The 25,211-nt window shown below is 48.6% G+C and overlaps 1 protein-coding gene across 5 annotated transcripts in view; it reads right to left on the minus strand.

Moving 5' to 3' along the window:
* Positions 1 to 25,211, minus strand: part of ghrhrb (growth hormone releasing hormone receptor b) — a 57,099-nt gene that overhangs the window by 11,255 nt on the left and 20,633 nt on the right. For 4 of the 5 annotated variants that reach the window (XM_054751988.2, XM_015971218.3, XM_015971217.3 and 1 more), the window contains exons 3-4: positions 19,676 to 19,783; positions 5,697 to 5,797 (exon numbers count right to left, since the gene is read on the minus strand). In XM_054751988.2, the coding sequence (XP_054607963.1) occupies positions 5,697 to 5,797; positions 19,676 to 19,783 (209 nt within the window). The remainder of the gene's footprint in view (positions 1 to 5,696; positions 5,798 to 19,675; positions 19,784 to 25,211) is intronic. The other variant, XM_054751989.2, reaches the window with a different exon arrangement.

Below are 25,211 nucleotides of genomic sequence, written 5' to 3' on the forward strand. Positions count from 1 at the left end.
TAAGGCCAGAAAGAAAACAAAATCGGAGGTTTAGCTCTTGAAGCTCCTTTTTCCAATTACACTGAATGCAGCATGACGTAAACAAACACTAACTCCAGAGGCGCAAAAGTGCTGCTAGGATGCAGGATGAAGTGAAAAAGGCAAGCAACGGTTACTGCGTATTTAAAAAGACCAACAGTGTAAGTAGGCGGGACCGATCTGTTTATGCATGTTGGTTCTAGTTTCAGTACATTGTTGTCAGTGTTGGGTGTCACACCCTGTCCTGTCTCCCCTTTTGGTTTAGTCCTGTGTCTCTGTTAATTGCTCCCACCTGCCTCTCGTTTTCCAATCACTCAAACTCCCAGCCCTCTTGTATTTAAACCCCTTCAGTTCTGTATCTCATGTTGGATCATTTTTTCTATGTCCTGCATGCTCCATATTAAAGTTATTGTAAAACGTTCCTACCTGTCTGCCTGTCTTCCTCACCCCGTTTGGATCCTCGCCTCATCTCCGCTTCGCTCACTGGCACATTAGTGACAGAATGATCCAACCCTGTATAGGATCCAGCGGGGAGATTCTCCCCTGGGAATGCCTGCTCCAGTTCCTCTCCTCGGACCACTGGCCGGCTTCTTCTCCTCTGGCTTCGCCTCGCCGCAGACGCCGTCACCGACCTTCAGCCTCGGCGATCCTCTCCACCCTCCCGGAGCCAGATGATAGGTTGGACCGGGAGACGCTTCCAGATCGCACCAGCTACGTGGGTACCAGACTGGCTGTGTGCTCCCCCGGAGCTGGCCCACGGCGTGGGGAAGGATGCCGGGCTGCACCGCAATCCTGTGTCCCAGGACGGAGCCACGAGCTCGCCGCTGTCCCGGCTCGGCGCACCTGCTTGGACCCGCCCCCAGTCAGACCAGCAGTCCCGTCTCTGGTCCAATCTGCGCCTCCGTCATCTGCAGGCGGAGGAACAATGCCCACAGCCCAGCTGACAGAGCTTGCAGGTCTCCGGGCGGAGCTTGGCCGGATCCGTCAGCTCGTCAGCCTCCAGGAGTCCCACCTGGACACCCTATCCTCCCCGAATCACCAGGAGAGGGTTTCAGTCCAGCCAGCAGCTCCCTCGTCTCAGAACCAGAGGAGCAAGCCTGCAGTCCACCCAGCAGAGCTCACCGGTCTCCCAACTGAGCTGGCCCAACTCCATCAGAGCCTCAGTCTCCAGGAGCTCCAACTGGAAACTCTATCCTCCCTCCTCTCCCAGTTTCCAGCACCACCAGTTCAGTCGCATCCTGTTCCAGCGGTGGTCCCGGTGGATGCACCACATCCTGTTCCCGTGGTGGTCCCGGAGGTCGCACCGCATCCTATTCCAGCGGTGGTCCCGGTGGATGCACCACATCCAGTTCCCGTGGTGGTCCTGGAGGTCGCACTGCATCTGGTCCAGTCTGTCCAAGTGGTCCCATCTGCAGCAACTCCTCCTCCACTCCAGAAGCTGCCGGTACAGAGGCCGGCGTTCCAGAAGCCGGCGGTCCAGAGGCCGGCGGTCCAGAAGCCGATGAACCAGAAGTCGACGCTCCCGGACCAGAAGTCGACGCCCCCGGACCAGAAGTCGACACCCCCGGACCAGAAGTCAACGGTCCAGAAGTCGACGGTCCAGAAGTCGTCGGTCCCGAAGTCGACAGTCCAGAAGTCGATGGTCCAGAAGTCGACGGACCAGAAGTCGACGCCTCCGGACCAGGAATCGACGCCCCTGGACCAGAAGTCGATGGTGGTCGACGCCTCTTCCAGTCCTGTGGTCGACGCCTCTTCCAGTCCTGTGGTCGACGCCTCCTCCAGTCCTGTGGTCGACACCTCCTCGTGTTCTGAAGTCGACGCCTCCTCGTGTTCTGAAGTCGACGCCTCCTCGTGTTCTGAAGTCGACGCCTCCTCGTGTTCTGAAGTCGACGCCTCCTCGTGTTCTGAAGTCGACGCCTCCTCGTGTTCTGAAGTCGACACCTCATCCACTCCAGAGGTCGACGGCTCATCCACTCCAGAGGTCAACGCCTCATCCACTCCAGAGGTCGACGCCTCATCCACTCCAGAGTTTGATGCCTCATCCACTCCAGAGGTCGACGCTCTCTCCAATCCAGAGGTTGACACTCTCCCCAGTCCAGAGGTCGACGCTCTCTCCAGTCCAGAGGTCAATGCTCTTTCCAGTCCAGAGGTCGACGCTCTCTCCAGTCCAGAGGTCAACGCTCTTTCCAGTCCAGAGGTCGATGCTCCTTCGTGTCGAGAGGTCGATGCTCCTTCGTGTCGAGAGGTCGATGTTCCCTCGTGTCCAGAGATCGACGCTCCCTCGTGTCCAGAGATCGACGCTCCCTCGTGTCCAGAGATCGACGCTCCCTCGTGTCCAGAGGTCGACGTCCCCTCCAGTCCAACATCTCCGCCGTCTCCAGTCCAGTGGTCGATGCCGTCTCCTGTCCAGTGGTCGACAAAGTCTCCTGTTCAGTGGTCGACGCCGTCTCCAGTCCCGTGGTCGACGTCGTCTCCAGTCCAGTGGTCGACCCCATCTCCAGTCCAGTGGTCGACGCCATCTCCAGTCCACTGGTCGACGACGACGCCTCCAGCCCAGAGGCTGACGACGCCGCTTCCAGCCCAGAGGCCGACACCGCCGCCTCCAGCCCAGAGGCCGACGCCGCCGCTTCCAGTCCAGACGCAGACGCCGACGCCTCCAGTCCAGAAGTCAAGGACGTCTCCTCCTGCGTCTCTGCCTCCGGTCACCGCCAGTCCTGCCCTCATCAGGCGCGGGCCCCCAAGAGTCCATCCTCGTCTCCTCCTCTGTCCCAGACACAGGCCTCCTAGAGCTCGTCGTCGCCTCCTCCTCTGCCCCAGATGCAGGCCCCCAAGAGCCTGTCGTCACCGCCTGCTCTGCCACAAATGCAGGCCCCCAAGAGCCTGTCGTCACCGCCTGCTCTGCCACAGAGGCAGGCCCCCAAGAGCCCGTCGCCGCCTCCTCTGCCCCAGGCGCAGGCCCCCGGACTCTACTGGTCCCTTCCTCTTCTTCATCGGGCCCTCAGTCCCTCTCGGCCCTCCCTCCGGGTCCCCCTCCTCCTGCCCTGCTCTATGTTCCTGTGGGCGTCTGGAATCCGCCCTGTGTGTGTGTGTGTGTGTGGGGGGGGGGGGGGGGGGGGGGGGGTTAAGGGTGGGAGGGGGAGGGGGCGGGGGAGGCTACTGTCACACCCTGTCCTGTCTCCCCCGTTTGGATCCTCACCTCATCTCCGCTTCGCTCACCGGCACGATATTGACATTGGGACTTACTCGTTAGAAGCACCAAAGCCTCATTGCTGACTTTAACAAGTCTCATCTACAAATATGATCCCTCATGAAGTTACTACTTTACATCAGAAGATAGTGGAGATGTGGAACCTTCAGGCTGAGCAAAGTTTTGGAGTTTTTAGAGTTTGAAAAACGCCTCCCGCCGAGAGACTCCCAGTCGGGGAGAGGAGGAGATGCGCGCAGCATGAAGAGCGCAAACATTAGATGAAAAGTATAATTGCCGGCAGGTCTGGTCTTTGTTGACTGATCACTTTGTCTGGTAATGACTGACTCTGATTACTGTGATTGCCTGTTTTCTGTAAAATCACAGAAAAAGAGAGATGCTCGGGTCGAGCAGGCTGCTTCATGCGCGTTCACGCTCAGGCATCGCCCGTAGCATTTGCTATCAGTAGCTTTAGCAGCAGAGAGAGAGGCAGTGCCACTTTGTCGCTGTTCCTAACACCTAGTGACAAAGCTAGCTACATTTCTGAGGACCCTTAGCTACTTTCTGTAGAACTTTCTTCTAGATATTTCCTGCTAATTAGCAACAAAATAGCCATTTTCACTCCGAACCGTTCTTTGGTTTGACGTTGCTTCAGCTGTCATCAAGGATATAAAAGTTACAGATACTGTGAATGTTACTAGAGTGTAGCTCACCTTGTAAGATGTCTGACTCTCATGCAGAAGACCTGGTTTCAATTCTGGGTGTGAACATAGTTTATTTAGAGTTTCTTTTTTACATTAATGGTATATTTTTTACAGTAAGATGCCCAAATTTTTATTTGAGACTCGCCGAACGGCATTGAATTCACAGATAAAAAAGATGTGGGTTCAACTTTCATTTTGGAACAATTTTTCAAGCAAGGGAAGGGAATGATCTGAGCATGCAGGAGGACTGACCCATCATAAACCTTTGTCGCTGTGCTGAAGAGAAAGGTACAGAACCACATTATTTCATTAATTAGCTGCGTGTTCTCCTGTCCTCTGTCCTCCGCGCCACACACACACACACACACACACACACACACACACACACACACACACACACATGGGACTGTCTCAGCTGTTATTTTCGTTAAGGAGTGTGCACGTACAGCATGCACGCCTCGTGCACAAGCCTACTATTGAAGCTGCCGTTACGCTTTTGGCCTGAGGGGGCAATCGCGAGCATAAAAATTCAAAAGTCTGTAAAGTCCCTTTAATAGAAATGATCATAAAACTAAAATATTAGCTGAACAGAAAGGAAAAGTTGCAGAGAAGTCAATTTCAGGCATCTGCATTGGTATCGGTTAACTTTTACCGATACTGATACTGGTATTCCACCATTGGCATCGGTATCGTGCCCATATCAATACCAGTGGCAGAATACCAGTATCCCTAGTAATACCTACTCTAGTAATGACAGAGTAGAATTGACACGTATGTCCTGCAGTACTCAGATCTTCCACAAGGAGGCAGACAACTTAGTTCAACGTTGGAGGAACGTACTAATCTATTAGAGACGGAGGGTCTGTCTCTGAAGGACTATCTGATCTCAGCGCTGTGTTCTGATTGGTTCTGACGAAGAAGGCGTGGTTCTGACGAAGAAGGCGGAGTTTGGATTTATTATTCTCATGGATCAACAGCCTTTGGTTTAACTTCCATCTTTGTGTGTAAATGAAACTAAACCTGCAGGTTGTCATGATTGCAACCCTTCAGCCATCCTCTTCACACCAGACACCAACTGAACTCCACTTCCCAGCATTCCCCACACCGGTTTCCGCCTCTCCACGTCATCACGCACACCCTATTTTCGGAAGTCCTTCCCAACAGTCCATGTCCAGTCATCAAAGCTCCTTAGCTCTGTCCGTGGCCAAGGAATTTGCCACTCGTTTCGGAACCCGCTGCGACTCTCTCGGTCTTCCCCTTGTTTTGTCTTTATGTTTCCAGCGTGTCGGCTCAATCCACCTCGCCGTTATACCCGGAGCGCCCGTGCTCACCTCGCTCAGTGGCTCCCTGGTCCTAGCCGACGCTCCAGTTCAAGTCGGACAGCAACAGCTCAACCTGTTGTATCGCCCCGGCCCGTCATTCACGCCAGGCGATTCCAGAGCTCCCACGCTCCTAAGCACCATCTTCAACCTCTAAACAGTAAGCCCATTCCTTTTACCCTCTGGAACATCGCCACGTCCTCGTTTCCCTTCCAGGCTCGTGTCAGCGTGCCTATATTAACGGCATGTCAGACGTCACCCATCGCTAGCACTTCTGCTTTTGGGTCTTGTTACACGCTACAGCCCTCCTCACTGCTCACTCAGCTGAGCCAAGGTGAGGAGACCTGACGCAGGTCTGCTGACTTTCTCGTGCTCCTTTATCCTGGCTCAGGTGAGCCTGAACCTCCTATTCCTGATGAGCTTCCTTTGGGAATGCACGGACGCTAGTCCTGGACGTGAAAATGACCTCACCTCTGTTTCTTCTTCATCGTCGTCTGCAAACCCACAGGCATCGTCATAGGGCGGGAAGACGTCGGACCATCCTTCTGTAGTGCAGTTCATGTGAACGAATCCTGGAAAACAGGACAGGAAGCAGCCCGGTGAAAAAAATCAGACATCAAAAGCTGAAGAGTTTCGAATCTAAACCCACATCTGGAAGTAGGACAGCTGTAGAGCAAATACCTGATATCAGCATTCGAGGAATCCAGGGATTCTGGAGGACCAGGTGTCTCAACAAAGCTGAGCCTCCATTTGAACTGGTTATCAACTGGATCCATGTTGTGTTTTTTATTTGTTTGGCTCAGAGAACACAAACAATAACATAAAATGATCTCAGAGCGTGTTTTTAACAGTAAGATGCCCACATTTGAAGAATAAAATTAAAGCTGCACTGATAATGATCTAGACTCTGATTAATGCTACGTTCAAAGCTGCAACGGTTGAACAAAAGGATGTAGTTTTTGATCCAGTGTCCTTTTTATGCTTTTGATTCCCAGAATGTTCAAAACTGGAGTAAGTTTTTCCATCTGCTGAGTGAAAGAGGCCAGAGCTGCTGCAGGGCGACAGGCTGCAGGTAAGAAGACCAGGAGGCGGGAGCACATCACTCCAGTTTTGGTATTGCTGCATTGGCTCCCAGTATGTTTCAGGATTGATTTTAAAATACTTTTAACGGTTTTTAAGTGTCTTAACGGTCTTGGGCGTTCTTATCATCCCTAAAGTCAGGACTCATATTAGGGCTGCAACTAACAATTATTTTCATAATCGATTCTGTCGGTTGATTTTTCGATCAGTCCAGAATAATTTTTTGGCATCAAAATAAAAGAGGTAGATTCCATACAAAATAATGTAGTACATGTTAACAAAAATATCTCTGCCCTTTTAACAAATTGTCCATGAAATGAAAGTCAGAGCATCACTGTTCATGTTGTAAAGATAGCAATTTAGCTGCTGTTGATACCTTTTGAATAAGAAAACTAGAGTTTACTAACAATTGTGCATTTCACATTTTCACGACTCAACCTGAACACAAACACAGCGTAAGAGTGTAAACTTAGATTAAGTGCAAACGTTGTTCAAAACAACTTGGTTAAGAATCCTTTTAAGCATCAAAATACGAAAAGGAATTCGAATTCTATACAACTTAAATGACAGCAAGCATAATAACAAAAATACCTTCGTCTTCGTCGTCGTCTTCGTCTTCCTCCGCTTATCCGGGTCCGGGTCGCGGGGGCAGCATCCCAACTAGGGAGCTCCAGACCGTCCTCTCCCCGGCCTTGTCCACCAGCTCCTCCGGCAGGATCCCAAGGCGTTCCCGGACCAGATTGGAGATGTAACCTCTCCAACGTGTCCTGGGTCGACCCGGGGGCCTTCTGCCGGCAGGACATGCCCGAAACACCTCCCCGGGGAGGCGTCCAGGAGGCATCCTGACCAGATGCCCAAACCACCTCAACTGGCTCCTTTCGATCCAGAGGAGCAGCGGTTCTACTCCGAGTCCCTCCCGAATGTCCGAGCTCCTCACCCTATCTCTACGGCTGAGCCCGGCCACCCTACGGAGGAAACTCATTTCGGCCGCTTGTATCCGCGATCTCGTTCTTTCGGTCATTACCCAAAGCTCATGACCATAGGTGAGGATTGGGACGTAGATTGACCGGTAAATCGAGAGCCTGGCTTTCTGGCTCAGCTCCCTCTTCCCCACGACAGATCGGCTCAGCGTCCGCATCACTGCAGACGCCGAACCAATCCACCTGTCGATCTCCCGATCCCTCCTACCCTCACTCGTGAACAAGACCCTGAGATACTTAAGAGTTTGGTCCGCATAGCCGGTAGTAAGTCGGACCTGTTCCCAGTGAGGGTTGGACTCTGCCAGGGCTGCCCTTTGTCACCGGTTCTGTTCATCACTTTTATGGACAGAATTTCTAGACGCAGCCGTGGTGTGGAGTGTGTCGAGTTTGGTGGCAGGAGAATCTCGTCTCTGCTTTTTGCGGATGATGTGGTCCTCCTAGCTTCATCCAGCTCTGACCTTCAGCTCTTGCTGGGTAGGTTCGCGGCCGAAAGTGAAGCGGCGGGGATGAGGATCAGCACCTCCAAAAATATCTTCTCAGTCCTTTTATAAATGGCCCATGAAATAAAAATCTACTTTTATTCTATTTATTTCCTGAAAGTTAAACGAGAGGCTGACTTGGGAGGGCAATATTTTACACACAAACTTCTCTCTCTCATCTCAAAAGTGCAGTGCACGGTTAAAGTGCAATTTTTAATTCCCCTTATCCACAGTCTTTACATAAAAGTGTGATCCTCTTAAACAAAATACATTTGCAATAGAGAACCTACTAGGGATGAACAGGCAAAAAAAACATCTTGTAGAAAGAATAATGCAGGGTCATGCTTATTCAAGAAAGAACTTGGCATTACAGTGCAAAAATGTCAACATGTCAAGATGCTCAGGGCTTAGGCTTGCTCTTTATTTAGTGCATATGTTGGCTGCTGCGGAAAACAGTCACTCAGATGGAGTTGAAGTGCTTGGAATGCATAGATATGATTTAGCTAACCTTGACAAAGAGGGAAATCTTAGCTCATTTTTCTTCCACCACTGTAAAGGATTTTCTTTTTTGAGGATGGCTTCTCTCCAAAGTAAGTATTTCCTTCCTGATTTTCACACCAGGTTCCTCTGCATCCCTGCCCTCATCTTCACTGCTGGTGTCAGAGTCTAAAAGGGACAAGGCCGGATTATAATATGGGCAAACTGGGCACAGGCCCAGGGGCCCACAGCCACAAGGGGGCCAACGCAAACAGCAGTCTTTTTTTGTGTGCAGCAGTCTTAACGTTGGAGAAAAATGTTGATAAGTAATTAAAATTGTGCCTACATTTTCCAAGTTAACACACATTTCTTTTAACAATGGTAGTTTTTGCATCTTTACTGCCTGCTTCAGCCCTCTCCCCTCTATACAATAGTTCAAATATGGTGCAATAGGTGAATTATATAATAAATATAGGGAGTTATCATCCAGTGACCATTTTACTCTTTGTAACATTGCAATTGTTTTAGCTATTTTAGTTTTCACATTGTTTATATGTGGCTTCCAAGACACATTTTCGTCGATTATAACTCCCCAAAATGTTACTTCTTTTACTCTTGTAATATTAATATCATCTATATTTAATAGACTTGTATCATTTGAGTTACTTTTACTAAATATCATGAAATATGATTTATCAGTGTTTAATGAGAGTTAATTCCCATCAAGCCATAATTTTATTTTTTTCATCTCAGTTTGTACTGTTTCTACCATCTGTTTGATATTAGCTCCTGCATAATAGAAGGTAGTATCATCTGCAAATAGAATACATTTTAATATATTTGATATAGAGGCAATATCATTTATATACATAATAAATAGTTTCGGACCCAGTACTGACCCTTGTGGTACCCCACAAGTAATATCACGTAGATTTGATTTAGTGTCATTTATTTGTACATATTGTTTCCTATCATTCAAATAACTTGCTAACCATTTTAGAGCCGTTGCTTTGATACCATATTTACTAAGTTTTTTAGAAGAATTTCATGATCTACTGTATCAAACACTTTTTTTAAATCAATAAAAATACTTGTGAAATGGATCTTTTTGTCAATGGCTTCCAAAATTTCTTCAGTAAGTTCCATTAGTGCCATGGAAGTTGAATGATTAGTTCTTAAACCATATTGACTATCGTTTAATTTTTTTTTCATTATGAATTCATCTAGCTAAGTAATAAAAAAGTTTTCTAATATTTTTGAAAATTGCGATTATAAGGATATTGGTCTGTAATTGGAAAAAGTGACTTTTTCACTATTTTCACTATTTTATTCATTATCTTTCTGTCCTGTCTGTTTATCATCTTCCTGCATCTCCTCTCAATCCTAAAGAAAAACGGCTACCTGGGTTCATATATATTCACCTCATGAGTTACCTTTGAACTGCAGCTCTAAAAGATCTACCGACCGCAAATATAGCGGAGTGCGCGCCGGCTGCACCCACCGGTGAGGTGAAGTCACCAGAGGACGAAACGGGTTATCCGCTCTGCAAAACGCATCAGGCACAAATAAAAGACAGAAAACATAAAAGGGTAAGAGCCGACATGAACGATCACGTGTTAAATTTGTTTTTAAGGTGGCGACACTTTGAGAATGTTATTGTGGCCGTGCTCAGGACGCATCTGTCTGGAGCGTGTCGACGATCAGAGTTCTGCTTCTCTCAGCTCTAAATGATCTCTGGAGAGTCCACATGAATAATGTAATATAAATAGAACCACGATCGTTTTCGGGCTAAAAATACAGTCCATCTTCTCTAATGTGTTTGTGGCCCTGCAGATTTTTCTAACTCTACCTGCACTTCCTATATGAACCTCTTACCGTTCATAATGGTACTGCACCATCAGCTACGTCAGCCCAGACAAGAGCAGAGAAAATAGAGAAAGAATAGAAGATAATTATGTCTGGAGGTGGATGGAGATTACATTTTACAGCAGCCTGATCATCATGTAAATACGTAAACCATCACCTGGCTTCCAGTCCACGCTATCAGCATTATTTTAATTGGTGTGTGTGTTTGTGTGTGTGTGTGTGTGTGTGTGTGTGCGCGCGCGCGTGCGTGCGTGCGTGCGTGTGTGTGTGTGTGCTGGAGGATGAATGTTGTGAAGGGGTATTTATTCTCAGACTGTTTTTAAAATTCTGGGAATGGAAGGGAATGTTGGTATGTGGGGCCTTTTTAATTTGTTAAGCACTTTGAGTTGCATGCATTGCATGATTACGTGCTATATAAATAAAGTTTGATTGATTGGTTGATTGATTGGTTGATTGATTGATTGATTGATTGATTGATTGATTGATTGATTGATTGGTTGATTGATTGGTTGGTTGATTGATTGATTGGTTGATTGGTTGGTTGATTGGTTGATTGATTGATTGAAGACTACAACCAGTTTAAAGTTAAACGGGATTTTTGGTTCAGCTGATCCTGTGACCCACTAATGCATCAGATCTCCGTTAGCAGCAGCTCCGGAATGGCCTTTTCTGTCTTTATTTTATGGAAACCCAGATGTGATGACTCGCATTCTAAAACACCTCCAGGTTTGCATTAATGAAGCTTGACCCAAACGTAGAGTTTAGAATTCAGAGATACGTTCTCCCGTACCTCCAGGAGCTCCAGCATCGAGTCCTTCAATGTCATCGTGCAACAACGGTAGTTTCCAGGTGTTCTGAGTGAACGCCTGTTTCCAGGAGAGGATGTGGTGAAATGCCAGGCTGGAATCAACGTTGCTCAGCTCCTCAGCAGAGCCGAGTGTGGGGGTGGACTCAGCGAGGTGCAGCCAGAACAGGATGCAGAAGCCTGCAGCTGCAGCTACTGTTTGGATGGATTTAAGGTTTGAAGGCTGCGGCTCTGGGGATGATGCTAAAACCCAAACTTAACAAGCACCGCCAACTCCCTGCTCATGCTCCTGGCTCCTCTGTCATCTCTTTGATTTTCCAATTCATTATTTTGCTGCTGAGTCCCTTTGGAGCGGCCGGAGCGGCTCGCTCATGATGCGTCTGTGGAGGAGGAAATCCAGCGGGGGGCCAGTAACCCACTAACACGGCGTTATAAGGTCACTCACAGCAACCTCCGCCTTCTGATCCCTCCACGCAAAATGTTTTCTTAACTTTGGCTCACAAACTGTTTTTCTGTGAATCATTTCAGCTCCCACGTACGAGGAACTTCTCTGCATTACGGATGCATAAAACCAGCTCATCAGTATAACGACCATCTATGGAGCTTCACAGACTCGTCATCCTAAATGAACTATCTCCCTGACTCTGAGAAACGCAGATTATGACTTACTAAATAATAATAAAAAGGAGTCAGAAAAGAGGATGTTTGTGTAATTCAGCCCTTCTTCCCTCAATAATCATCACTTTACTTCCTGTGGCTGCAAACGTCATCAGGTGCAGTTTCTCATTAACACAAATATCTAATCAGCCAGGCAGACGGCAGCGGCTCGGGGATTGTAGGCACACAAAGATGCACCGTGGCCGCAGATCAGGGTATTACTGCTGCCATGGCGTGTTTTTCAATACGGCGTGGCGGCACGGAGAGGACATTGCACCTTTTGTGCCACCAAGCTCGATAGTCTATCACCATAATGCCGGCGCTCCTTGATGCAACAGAGGGTGATGTCATGATTATGCGTGGAAGGTCTGCTGAGCCCCAGTTGGCAAGAATGTTGAAAATGAAAGAAAAGGCAAAGAGTCGGCTTCACTTTTGTAAACAGAATCAGCTGAGATGATAAATTAGAGTGATGCAGACAGGGTCCGAAATTAAATTTTTTACTCACCGGCCAAGTTGGCCGGTAGATGATGAAAATCTACCATCCAAGCATATTTTTTACCGGCCAAAATCCTAAATGATTTAGATCTACCTAAAGCATGTTATTCTATATTATGTTGATTCCAAACAGAGTGACAAAATAATTAAAACTTCAATTAATAAGAAAAACAACTCTTTTGTCATTTTTACCATTTATTTATTTATTTTTAGAGATGTTTTTATGAACTCTTTCATTGAAATCTAGTCGGACTCCTTGTTTTCTCTGTCCATGAAGTCTGGCCTCCTGCTTCTGACACCGTCTTTGTGCCAAAGCATTACAGCCTCATTTGGGTCCTAGTCCTTGATCTCTGGAGAACACAGCTGCACCATGAGAATGTCTGAAAGTGTGTCAGGGCTAGGGTTGTCACGGTAACCGGTGTAGCGGTAAACCCCGGTTAAAAAGTTGACAATAATAATAACCGTCTTGTTTTTAAAACTAAATTATCTCGGTGGATTACCGTGGCTGCGGTGTTGGCGTGGTGACCCTTACCAGCCACCGTATCATCTGCTGACGTTGCCGGCGGCACATGCGCACTTTGTTGTTTATGACCAAAACTTTCTTGAAGCTAAAGCTGAAATAATGGCCAAAGGAGGAGACGGCAGCACTCAGGACATTTATTATCCCTCATAGAAGACAAAGTGGGAAGTACGGGCATTTTTTGGATATTTGAAGAATGCCGAGGGACAGTTGTCTGTGAAAGGCAGCAACGCTACGTGGCCATCATAATGTAGCCATTGTCTTAAGACTCCGCCATCTGCAGTTCGCCACTTTTCACAAAATCTTCTGGTTGCCACTGGTCCTGGTGGTTTTTCTTCCAGTTCGACGAGTTTTATTTTGGAAGGCTGGCTGACTCCAGTTAAAAACCGCCACATTTCACCGCTAGTTTTAACACGAAGCTAACTGCTAACTTGATGAACTGATTGAATGGGATAGGCGGAAATGACGTTGGATGCGGCGCTCACGTTTTGCGTACGTTTGTGTACGTTGCATGCAGGCGGGAGGAGTATCACAGAAATCCATGGAAGATGATTGATAAACATAACTCATTTGGTGCAAACATTTACTCGCCATGTGGCAGGTAGAGCCATAGGCGTCATTTTAACCGGGGACGCCGGGGACATGTCCCCGGCAAAATTTGTGATTGGCAGCTGTGTCCCCCCCACTTTCAAAAACGCCTGCTGATGAGGATTTTTGTTTTACCAGCTCAGATCTTATACCAGGGGTCGGCAACCTGTTCCCATCAAAGAGCCATTATTACCCGTTTCCCACAGTAATTCTGGACGGACCTTAATAAGCAGTGACTTAAGTGAAGCAGGCAGGTCGCGCTAGAAAATTTCGTTTAAAAAGATGTCATAAATGTGTTCCCCCGTCATTTTTATTACTAAAATATGAAGTAAAAACTCACAATTTAATTTTCATTCATTTGTCATTAATATGTAGTCTACACCCGTGCGTTACCATCTTCCAGTAAACGCAAAGCATCCAGCCCACCTCTCCAAATGCGTAAAATGTGCATCAGCCGCTAGTTAGGCGCGCCACGCGCACCATCAGCTGATCAGCCCAGACAAGAGCAGAGCGACTAGAGAAAGAATAGAGGATAATTGTGTCTGGATGTGGATGGAGATTACATTTTACAGCAGCCTGATCATCATTTAAATACGTAAACCATCACCTGTCTTCTAGTCCATGCTATCAGCATTATTTTAATTGGTGTGTGTGTGTGTGTGTGTGTGTGTGTGTGTGTGTGTGTGTGTGTGTGTGTGTGTGTGTGTGTGTGTGTGTGTGTGTTTTCCACTTCAAACACTGGTCTAACCAACCAGACCAGCGTGTCCAGTAACACATTAATGTTACAATTAAACAGTTTCACTTCATGTAGGCTAGGAACGTTTCATCTGCCGTGGCCCGACCGCTTCTGCTCCACATGAACTTTGTGCGTGATCAAATGTCTCTACGCATCATGCGTCTCCATATTAGAGACGGGAACAAGCGCTGTTCAGCCAAAGTTTCATCATTTCATAAAAAGAACATTTTCCAAGTGACACATCCCTCAGAGAGACCGGGTTTCCAGACTGTTTCAGTGGGAGGAAATCATCGCATGCGCGTGGTTCTGCACTGTGCTGGAACTCCAGATCTTCAGCTCACTGTCCACCGGGGGCGCTCCGAGCCGCGCTGAACACAGTGTCCAGTATAAAGAGCTCTGATGTTCTGATGGGAATATTTTACCTCCGCGTGTGCGTTAACGATTAAAATGTCAGCTCATCCATGAGCATCCGTGTGCGTCGGGGTGATTCTTTCAAACCAACCAACATCCTTGAGTTCATCTGTCAAAATAAACAGTCAAATGGAAATATATGTAACCTGCCGTTTAACTGTTTTGCCTTCCTGTGAAGATTGTTGCAAAGAGAAACAATTAAACTTGATTAACCCCAGAGCCACGCAGAGAACCATGCAGTGCGCATGCGGGAAGATACCTCCCACTGAAGCGAGTGTTTTCCAAACCCCGTCTCTCAGAGAGACTTGTCACTTAGAAAATGTTCCCTGATTATGAAACTTTGGCTGAATAGTGCTTGTTCCTGTCTCCAATGTGGCGACACATCCAGGAGCCGTCTGAGGAGAAGCCCAGAATCTCACATCCTCTTCAGCTCATAAAGTGCCCATATGATTACGCACAAGCGTGACCGGTCAACCACCGCAGACCGGGTTGGACCTGTTCAGGTTTACGCAGACAATCTACATTTAGAATTGGCATACAGGTGTAAAATTAATGCAGTAAAATATAAAGCATTTTATTTAAATGTCCATTTATTATTTTACAAGCACAGAGAGTTGCATCAGATGGATGGAAGAGCCGCATGCGGCTCCAGAGCCGCGGATTGCCGACCCCTGTGCTAGCCTACTTTATTGTCCCCAGCAATTTTTAAACCCCACTCAAGTGTATGGTTATTGTCCCCAGCAATTCTGAAAACAAACTGACGCCCTTGGGTAGAGCTAAAAAATTTACTCGCCAAATGGAGCAATTTACTCGCATTTGGCGAGTGGCGAGTGTTAATTTCGGACCCTGGATGCAGACCTGTCAGGCATAGGGATCTGGACCCAAAAGCAAGGCTGAAGGTAAAAGGCAAATGTCCTTTATTAAGGCAGAGGTCAAAAAGCAGGTAAATATTCCAACAAGCAAATCCAAGTTAGCTGGCAAAAAGAGCAGAAACGGATGCACCAAAACTAAAGCCTGATTCATGCTTCTCCGTCAGCTCCGCAAGGGACAGACACGCACGGATTGACGGAAGCGTTTTGCTCTCAGACTTCTCCGTCTCCTGGAGAGTGTTGCAAAGCAATTCCCCACCAGGACAGCAGAGGTCGTAGTGCTGTTCTGTGGTATCCTGTCATGTATCGGTCCAAGATCGTGTGTTTATATTGTGTTTTTGTGTATATATGAGACTTTTAACACGGACAGATTAGTCTCTCGTTCTCCTCCACCTCTTCATGCGCTCGCCACCTCTAAACCCACGTTTCCTGTCGTTTCCGTCCACAAATAAAACACTTGCTGCGCATCTTTTCACTCCTCCAGTCACGGGGAATTAAACATTCATGTTTTTAGAGTTTTTTCGCGAGGTATTCTTCAAGCTGCTTCGTGTCTGCCGCTAGTTATCCTCGGCTCTCTTTATGTTTCTGAGGGCGCAATGGCGGTGGTGTAGACGACAACGGCGTCCTGACAATCACAGGCTTGCGTTGTCCGTCTCGACTGACGGATGTTTAGAAAAGAGAGCTCGACTCCGTCCGTCCTTGCGGAGCTCTCCAGCAGGCCCGCAAGGACGTTGCGTGTCTCCGCGCTGACGCAGACGGAGAAGCATGAATCAGGCTTAAGTCAAAAACACTGAGAGCAAACACTAATCAGGGCTGGAACGAAGAGCTAGAAGACAACAACGAACTGGCAACTGAAAAGGGGAACAGAGAGAGGTTAAATACAAGTGAACACAGCTGGGACGAATCTGGTTAACGGACAGGAAGTGACACAGAGGAGAGAGGAGGATGTCAAAGTAAAACAGGAAACAAAGAGCTGGGCTCCTGGCAGGGTGCGACAGAACCCCCCTTCAACGTCCGGCCCCCGACGGACCAGGGAGAACAGCTCGGCGGGTGTCGAGGTCCCCAATAAGAGAGGAATCCAAGACATCACGGGCCGCCACCCACTGGCGCTCCTCAGGGCCATAACCCTCTCAGTCCACCAAAAACTGGCGCCCACAGCCACGCCGCTGAACATCCAACAGGCGGCACACGGTGTAGACAGGCTGACCACCAACGAACCGGGGGGAAGGGGGAGGTGGGCCAGCAGGAACCAAGGGACTCACAGGAGCAGGCTTGAGCCTACTGACATGAAGAGGAACCAAAGAGTCACATGCGCAGGTCTGGCGTCCACACTCACTCGTTGCCCAAGCCTCCGCTCTCCCCGACAAGTGTGAGATGATAAAAGCAATCTTGGCTTTATCAGTGGGGTAGGAATTAAGCAAGAGTTCAAAGTGAATTGAGCACTGAGTGAAAAAAGCCAAGCAGTCACCAGAATCTCCAGAGAACTTTTCTGGTCGAGCGAGCTGCGGCTGTGGAGCCAATGAAGACGAAGGAAGTGGCGGAACAGGCATGCCCTCCGGATTCAGTTGGGCAGCAGAAGCGGCAGCGGCAGGAGCACAGTCCATGTTAGCAGGATGCTCATCTCTGGGCGGAGGCTCCGAGTTGCGCCACAGATCCTTTATCTGGCTGATGAGAATTCCCAGTTGTTCACCTACGGATGTCATAAACTGTTCCTGTCCAGCTGACATCTGTTGGATCCGCTGGTCGAGGTCAGCAAGATGCTCCTCCTGCTGGGGCAGCCTCCTACCTTGAGCACCCAAAGTGCTAAGTACTGGTTCTGAGCCTGCTGGGTCCATGTTGGCCGGTTCTACTGTCAGGCATAGGGATCTGGACCCAAAAGCAAGGCTGAAGGTAAACGGCAAATGTCCTTTATTAAGGCAGAGGTCAAAAAGCAGATAAATATTCCAACAAGCAAATCCAAGTTAGCTGGCAAAAAGAGCAGAAACGGATGCACCAAAACTGTCAAAAATACTGAGAGCAAACACTGATCACGGCTGGAACGAAGAGCTAGAAGACAACATCGAACTGGCAACCGAAAAGGAGAACAGAGAGAGGTTAAATACAAGTGAACACAGCTGGGATGAATCTGGTTAACGCAGGACAGGAAGTGACACAGAGGAAAGAGGAGGATGTCAAAGTAAAACAGGAAACAAAGAGCTGGGCTCCTGGCAGGGTGCGACGCTGAAGCTCAGATCACCAGACGTCTCACGGGGCCCGTGAAGGACCGAGGTCTTTGGAGCCGCTCGTGAAAAAACACGGCTGCAGCCGGGATTAACAACAAGTTCTGTCCAAGCTAAAAGGAAGCTCATAACCACACAGAACCCGCCCCCGGCCCCTTTTACAACACCATCATGTAATGGTTTGTGAGAAGCACCTGATCACACCACGTTACCGCCACAGCCTGTCCACTTCTGAATGAACAAAGGCTCCCTGGTGTCGCCCCAGCGTTGCGGCTATAGACAGATAAAGGGGCCTGAATGTTGCTGGGCCCGGATCGGCTCGTCTTAGTTTCTCAGAAGTTGCTTTTCTGCTGGACTTTAAACCAACGACCATCTCTAGGGTCTACAGAGACTGGTCTGACCTGTTCTAGATGATAGAAGGACAACAGCAGCCCAGATCAGCTCTGGTGCGGTATCTTTTACTTCGGACAGAGCTGTTTCCTTTGACCTGTTCTCTTATTCTGTTTTTATCCTCGATTATTTATGCTGTCTTCATGTATTTGACCTGGTTTCCATGTTTTTGCTGATATGTTCGAGCATTTGGCTCTTTTATGTGCAGCACTTTGGTTAGCTATGGTATAAGGGCTGCAGAACCACCAGACAGACTCCAGCAGCAGAAGACCACACCAGGTGTCTCCTGCCAGCCCAGAACAGGAACCTGAGGTTACAATCCATCCAGGATCACCAGAACTGGACCAGAGGAGACTGGAAAACCTTTCCTGATCTGATAGGTTAAGATCTGAGTCGGGTCAGAACCTGGTGTCACCAACATGGAAGCATGGTGATGGTGGGGGTGTTCTGGTTCCTTGTTGGACCCCTCTGTACCACCTGAACCTTGTTTAAACACCACAGCCTACCGGAGTAGCTGCTGGCCATCTTCACCCCTTTATAACCACATGGACCATCTTCTGATGCTACTTCCAGCAGGATCATGCACCATGTCACAAAGCTCAGATCATCTCTAAGTGGTTTCACTGGACTCCAGTCACCAGATCTCAGTCCAGTCCAGAGCCTTTGTGGTGTAATGGGAGCTTCTCATCATGGATAGAGCTGATGTGGTCATGTCAGGATGGACCAGAACATCTGAGGAACATTTACAATACCTTACTGGATCCAAGAATGACAGCGGTTCTGATCTCAGGGTTGTCATCATTCATTCTTTCCTTGCAGGTTCTCACATCTCCTCTCCGTCCATCAGTCTGTCCCAGTTCAGCGCTTAAGTGTTCTGAAGGTTTTTAGTTGTTTTACTTCCGTAGTCTCATCTGTTACGGTCTACTGAAGGCAACATTTGGTCATTTTTCTCTTTTGTTTAGACAAGCCAGCTGGACCAGACTGGAGTCTGGAGAATACGAGGGTCCAGAGACCTTTGGGGTCTAGAGAATGCAGAGGTCATGTAAACAGTCTGACCGACAGCGATGCATGTGGAAACGTGACTGGTCCTCATAAACCACTCAGAGAAAACAGAAACAAGTCCAGCGGGAACTCCAAATATAACAAACAGCCTTGTGACTGGATGTTCTCACCACCCGTCCGTCTGAGGCTGGAAGAAGAAAACTCCTGAAGAGGAAAAAAGCACTTTTCTGAACTGGAGAACCAACCGACGGGTGAGCTCTGAGTCTCGTCCTCTGTGCCAGAAGTCACCGGGCGGATGAAGGCCGCGTCCCTTTTCAGCAGCAGAAGAAGGAGCAGACGCTTCATCCATCTCTGTTCTGTCTAAAGGTGACCAGAAAGCTTCCAAAACATCTACAAAAGTTGGCAACAGTTTCCGATTTCCTGGACGGACTTTTGAGTAAGATTTTCTCTCAAAACGATCAGAGTTGTTACGAGCATCTCGAACCTGTCTCGAACCTGTCTCGAACCTGTCTCGGATCGTCTACAGTTATAACTTAGGGAGGAATTTGTTCATTTTCATTACCCACCAGTCAGGCTATGGTTACTAGCTACACCTGCACACGTGGCCTCCGCACAACACAGAACATCTGTTCAGAAAGGCCCAGCAGGGTGTTGAACCTGCAACCTTTTTGCACCAACACCTTCACCATGACAAACAAACTCGGACTTGTGGCAATAAAACTTTCATAACTGCGGTTTGTTTGCGTTTACCCCAGTTAGAGGTATAAACCAGTTCAGTGTGATGCTGGATGCAGACGCAGAGAGAGATCCAAACTGGGACCGAATGCAACAAACGTTTGTTTCATTTGTGTCACAGCCGGCTGGTTGTTTGTTTACCTTGAGTGTTAGCAAACAGCTGGGACACGTTGGCACACGAGACGGTGACCACCTGCCCCACCTCGGCCCGGTACCAGCAGCCAATGTTGTCCCAGTGTGTTGGACAACCTGAAACGAGAAGACAAAACAAATCCTCCAGAAGGACGACGAGCATCATCACAATCACATCCTTTCCCTGCAGACGTGAAGAAAAATGAGTCGTTTTAACTTGAATACGTTTGTTACAAACTGCAGGTTTTACTGGTTTTAGTAGATTTAAAACCAGTTTAGAGGTTTGCTAAACTCCGTCTGGGAACAACCTGGATCACCCAGGAGAGGAGAGGAGAGGAGAGGAGGAGAGGAGAGGAGAGGAGAGGAGGAGAGGGGAGGAGGGGAGGAGAGGGGAGGAGGAGAGGAGAGGAGGGGGAGGGGAGGAGAGGAGGGGGGAGGGGAGGAGAGGAGATGAGAGGAGGGGAGGAGAGGAGATGAGAGGAGGGGAGGAGAGGGGAGGAAAGGAGAGGAGGAGAGGAGAGGAGGGGAGAGGAGGGGAGGCGAGGAGAGGAGAGGAGAGGAGGGGAGGAGAGGGGAGGAAAGGAGAGGAGAGGAGGAGAGGAGAGGAGGGGGAGGGGAGGAGAGGAGGGGGGAGGGGAGGAGAGGAGATGAGAGGAGGGGAGGAGAGGAGATGAGAGGAGGGGAGGAGAGGGGAGGAAAGGAGAGGAGGAGAGGAGAGGAGGGGAGAGGAGGGGAGGCGAGGAGAGGGGAGGAATGGAGAGGAGAGGAGAGGAGAGGAGAGGAGAGGAGAGGAGAGGAGAGGAGAGGGGAGGGGAGGAGAGGAGAGGAGATGAGAGGAGGGGAGGAGAGGAGAGGAGGGGGGAGGGGAGGGGAGGAGAGGAGAGGAGGGGAGGAGAGGGGAGGAAAGGAGAGGAGGAGAGGAGAGGAGGGGGGAGGGGAGGGGAGGAGAGGAGAGGAGGGGGGAGGGGAGGAGAGGAGAGGAGGGGGGAGGGGAGGGGAGGAGAGGAGAGGAGATGAGAGGAGGGGAGGAGAGGAGATGAGAGGAGGGGGGAGGGGAGGAGAGGAGAGGAGGGGGGAGGGGAGGGGAGGAGAGGAGAGGAGGGGAGGAGAGGGGAGGAAAGGAGAGGAGGAGAGGAGAGGAGGGGGGAGGGGAGGGGAGGAGAGGAGAGGAGGGGAGGAGAGGGGAGGAAAGGAGAGGAGGAGAGGAGAGGAGGGGGGAGGGGAGGGGAGGAGAGGAGAGGAGAGGAGGGGGGAGGGGAGGGGAGGAGAGGAGAGGAGAGGAGAGGAGGGGGGAGGGGAGGGGAGGAGAAGAGAGGAGAGGAGAGGCTGGTGAGTGTCTAGGTCTCCCTCATGGATCCATTACTTCCCAAACCGACCTCTGGTAAACGGAAAGCGTCGGAGTAGAAGCAACAGATCTCCCTCCATCAGCTGTTTGATGACCTCAGACCTCCCTGCTGCTCCGACCTCACCCCCAACCTGACTCCTTTAAATGTTCCAGATCAGTGTGTGTGGGTATGCTCGCGTGTGTGTGAGAGAGAGACGGTGGTAATGAGGGGCTCGTCTCTGCACCACCACAACGCCTCGTGCATCAAAGCTCCTCCATCCTGCGTCGGCCGCGCGGAGAGTCAGCGCCACTCATTCATAATAAAACACAGCTCTGGCGGCTGAAGCCGGTCCTGCTGCCAAAGCTGTGAGGAAGCAGACATCTCCACGGACAAACGTGGCTTTGAACTTCTCTTTTCTCCTTATTTTTTTCTTTCTGTCGTTATAATTGCACTTGCAGAGAGCTGCAGATGACAACTTCATTTGTCATCTAAACACAGAAAGCTGTCCTCCAGGCTGGTGGAACCAATAAAGCTTCTTCCTCTTTGTAAGATCTAACTTGTGACACTCTGGCAGGTTTTAGAGGGAATTAATGTACGTGTTCCTTTCATTTCTCATTACTGGTAACTTCTGTCTTGTTTGCAGAAAGTATTGGATGCAATCTCTGTAAATCCCTGCAGCAGCGACACATTCCTGAAGGATCGGTGATCTCAGTGACAAACTGTCTCACACACACGCACACACGCACACACACACACACACACAGCCAGATGTTTCATGCTAAAGGTCCCACTGGTTCTGAGAGGTTTGTTGTGTCTCCATAAACTGGTTCATCTCTCAGGTCCAGAAGCAACTCCTGAATGATGCCGGGTCTGAGGGAGAAGACATCGGCAAACGTCATCCATTTGTGCAGTTGGAAGAGTTGCTGTAGAAGCGTAGATAAAATAATGAAGAAAAGTCGCAATGACTCTGCTTTAAAATCGCCGTTTCTAAACTCCCAACACAGAAAAATGCCGCCAAAACCGCCTCCAACGCCGTAATTCACCGTGTTTCGTCTCAAAGAGAACTGTAAAAAACTGAGCTTCTTCTGGTCATTGTGTGGTCGTCACACAGCCACTCTCCCCGTCCTCCGAGTGGACGGCGTAGGCCTACTTTGTCAGAATAAAAGATCTTTAAAGGGACAATATGGAAGTGTGACAGCCAAAACATGTATAGAAATAATAAATATCTTCTTCATACATTCTCCTGCAATGCCCTGGTCCTGTAGAATGAGCCCTGGCATTTTTACTGGGATTGCCTGTTTTTCTGTAAAATCACAGAAAAAGAGAGATGCTCGGGTCGAGCAGGCTGCTTCATGCGCGTTCACGCTCAGGCATCGCCCGTAGCATTTGCTATCCGTAGCTTTAGCAGCAGAGAGAGAGGCAGTGCCACTTTGTCGCTGTTCCTAACGCCTAGTGACAAAGCTAGCTACATTTCTGAGGACCCTTAGCTACTTTCTGTAGAACTTTCTTCTAGATATTTCCTGCTAATTAGCAACAAAATAGCCATTTTCACTCTGAACCGTTCTTTGAACGTTGTTTCAGCTGTCATCAAGGATATAAATGTTACAGATACAAAAGATGCCACTGGTGCTTTAGCTCACCTAGTAAGGCGGCGGACTCTCGTGCGGAAGACCCAGATTCGATTCTGGATGTGAACATAGTTCAATTAGAGTTTCTTTTTTACATTAATGGTATATTTTTTTACAGTAAGACGCCCACATTTTTATTTGAGACTCGCCGAACGGCATTGAATTCACAGATAAAAAAGATGTGGGTTCAACTTTCATTTTGGATCAATTTTTCAAGCAAGGGAAGGGAATGATCTGAGCATGCAGGAGGACTGACCCATCATAAACCTTTGTCGGCTGTGCTGAAGAGAAAGGTACAGAACCACATTATTTAATTAATTAGCTGCACGTTCTCCTGTCCTCTGTCCTCCGGGCCACACACACACACACACACACACACACACACACACACACACACACACACACACACACACACACACACACACACACACACACACACACACACACACACACACACACGCACACACACGCACACACACACAAAGGGACTGTCTCAGCTGTTATTTTCGTTAAGGAGTGTGCACGTACAGCATGTGCGCCTCGTGCACGAGCCTACTATTGAAGCTGCCGTTACGCTTTTGGCCTGAGGGGGCAATCGCGCTATGGCATCAGAATTCCGCCAACACATGTGCACGCGTATTGTCCACATCGCGCGTGCGAACGGGACTCGCGCGTGGAAGTTAGAACCTCACGAGTGAAAGCAGTCGAGGTTTGCTGACCTCTTAGCAAAGTCCCAAAAGGGAGGATTTTGAGTGAAGACACAATGGTTGAGAGCATCGCACCGTCGTATCTCCTGGTCAGCTTTCCCAGAAATTTCCCGAACCTCCTACGGTGGAACCACGGCTAACGCTGCATGTTTGATGCGATTCCAGGATCGTATTTCCTCCAGCCCGAGCAGTAAAAGGTCAGACCTGACTGTTTTAAGGACTTTTTTCTACTGTCCCACCTGCAGAATCCAAGGATTCACCTGTCTGACATTTCTGTATTTGATAAAAGCCCAACTGGCTGAAGTTATGAAGAAAGATTTTTCATTCTGTGAGGCGGACATGAAGAGGAGAAGAGTCTTAGATCGATCAAATGTCAGCCAGGATGTGAGGTCTTTATCTTCTCCTCAGAGGTAGTCTGCTCCAGCTCTGTTACTCACACACGACACCTCTGACAGGACGTTGCTTCTTTGCACCACAGATGTGAGAGAAGCTACATTTGGTCCTCTGTGAGCTTCACCTTTACCTCTCAGGGTGTTTGTGGTTTGGTGTATGTTTTATTAGTGACGCCACGAGGAAATAAACCATAAAAACAGCCGTTTATAACTATGTTTTACAAAAGTATCAACATATATGCAGAAAATCCTGCAGCGTCCATTACTATCGGCAAGCAAATGAGGGCAGATGAAAGAATTTCCTATTCAGACGACACGTTTTACGGAAAAGGCCTTCATGCTTTCTTACACTCGACCTGTAAAAGCAAACCTTGTTTATCTCCTTTATAAACAAACTCTTTTGTGACCACAGATTGTAAACATAGTGACCGGTCCTCCATCTTCTCTGAACTTGTGCATCATCCAGACTTCCCTACAAACATCCTCACCTGGTTTTTGTTCTGGAAAAAATAGTTGGGAGGCACTGCTCTAGCCTGTGGCGTAGTGGGAACCCATCCATTCGTTTTCCTCCACTTATGCGGGGTCGGGTCGCGGGGGCAGCAGCCTAAGCAGGGAGGCCCAGAATTCCCTCTCACCAGCCACTTGGGCCAGCTCCTCCAGGGGAACCCCAAAGTGTTCCCTTCATAACCGTCACTCCAGCGTGTCCTGGGTCTCCCTTTGGGTCTCTTCCCAGTAGGACATGCCCAGAAAAGCCCACCAGGGAGGCGTCCAGGAGGCATCCAAATCAGATGCCCGGGCCAAGGGAGAGTGCCGATGATTAACAGCTGTGTAGTGTAAACGGAACGGGGGCGTTGCTGACTGGTCGTGAATGTGCGTGTAGCTGTGTGCATGTGCGCTAGGGTCGTCCTTAACAGGACGGATGGGTCTACCCCATCACAGGGAGGAAACTGGAGTACCTGGTAAGACTTTACTTACAGTTGTCCCTGCACTGGCCACTCAGGAAAACGTAAATACTCTATCTGGTAACTGGATTCACCTCTATACGGAGGTCAAGGGTCACAGCTTACCAAACCCGTTTTATAAATATATAATATCATAATTAGTTCTAAAGGTCAATAATATGACAAATTTCTGCACCTGCCTACTTCTGTTTAAACAATTATTGCACTTTCTGTAAATCCTTATTCTGTAAATAAACTTTGTTTCTCTTCTCAAATATCACGGTGTTTCGCCTGTATGATGAATTCACCTGAAAATTATTATTATAACAACCAACGGCCTACATCAGTTTTCTCCACAGGGTGTCACGAGTTGGTGTAGGAGGAAGTTTAGGACCCAAGATGCAGATACCAGATGAATGAGGCCGAGGTGGAAGATAAAGTAAAATCCTTTATTAAGGTAGTTAATCTGAAGAAGGCAGGGAGCCAAAAACCAAAAATCCAAATGACAAAATCTAGAGATCCAAAAACACTAGAGAACTAGAGACACAAGAA

Source organism: Nothobranchius furzeri, chromosome 8 (assembly GCF_043380555.1).
Source record: "Nothobranchius furzeri strain GRZ-AD chromosome 8, NfurGRZ-RIMD1, whole genome shotgun sequence".
Taxonomy (NCBI): domain Eukaryota; kingdom Metazoa; phylum Chordata; class Actinopteri; order Cyprinodontiformes; family Nothobranchiidae; genus Nothobranchius; species Nothobranchius furzeri.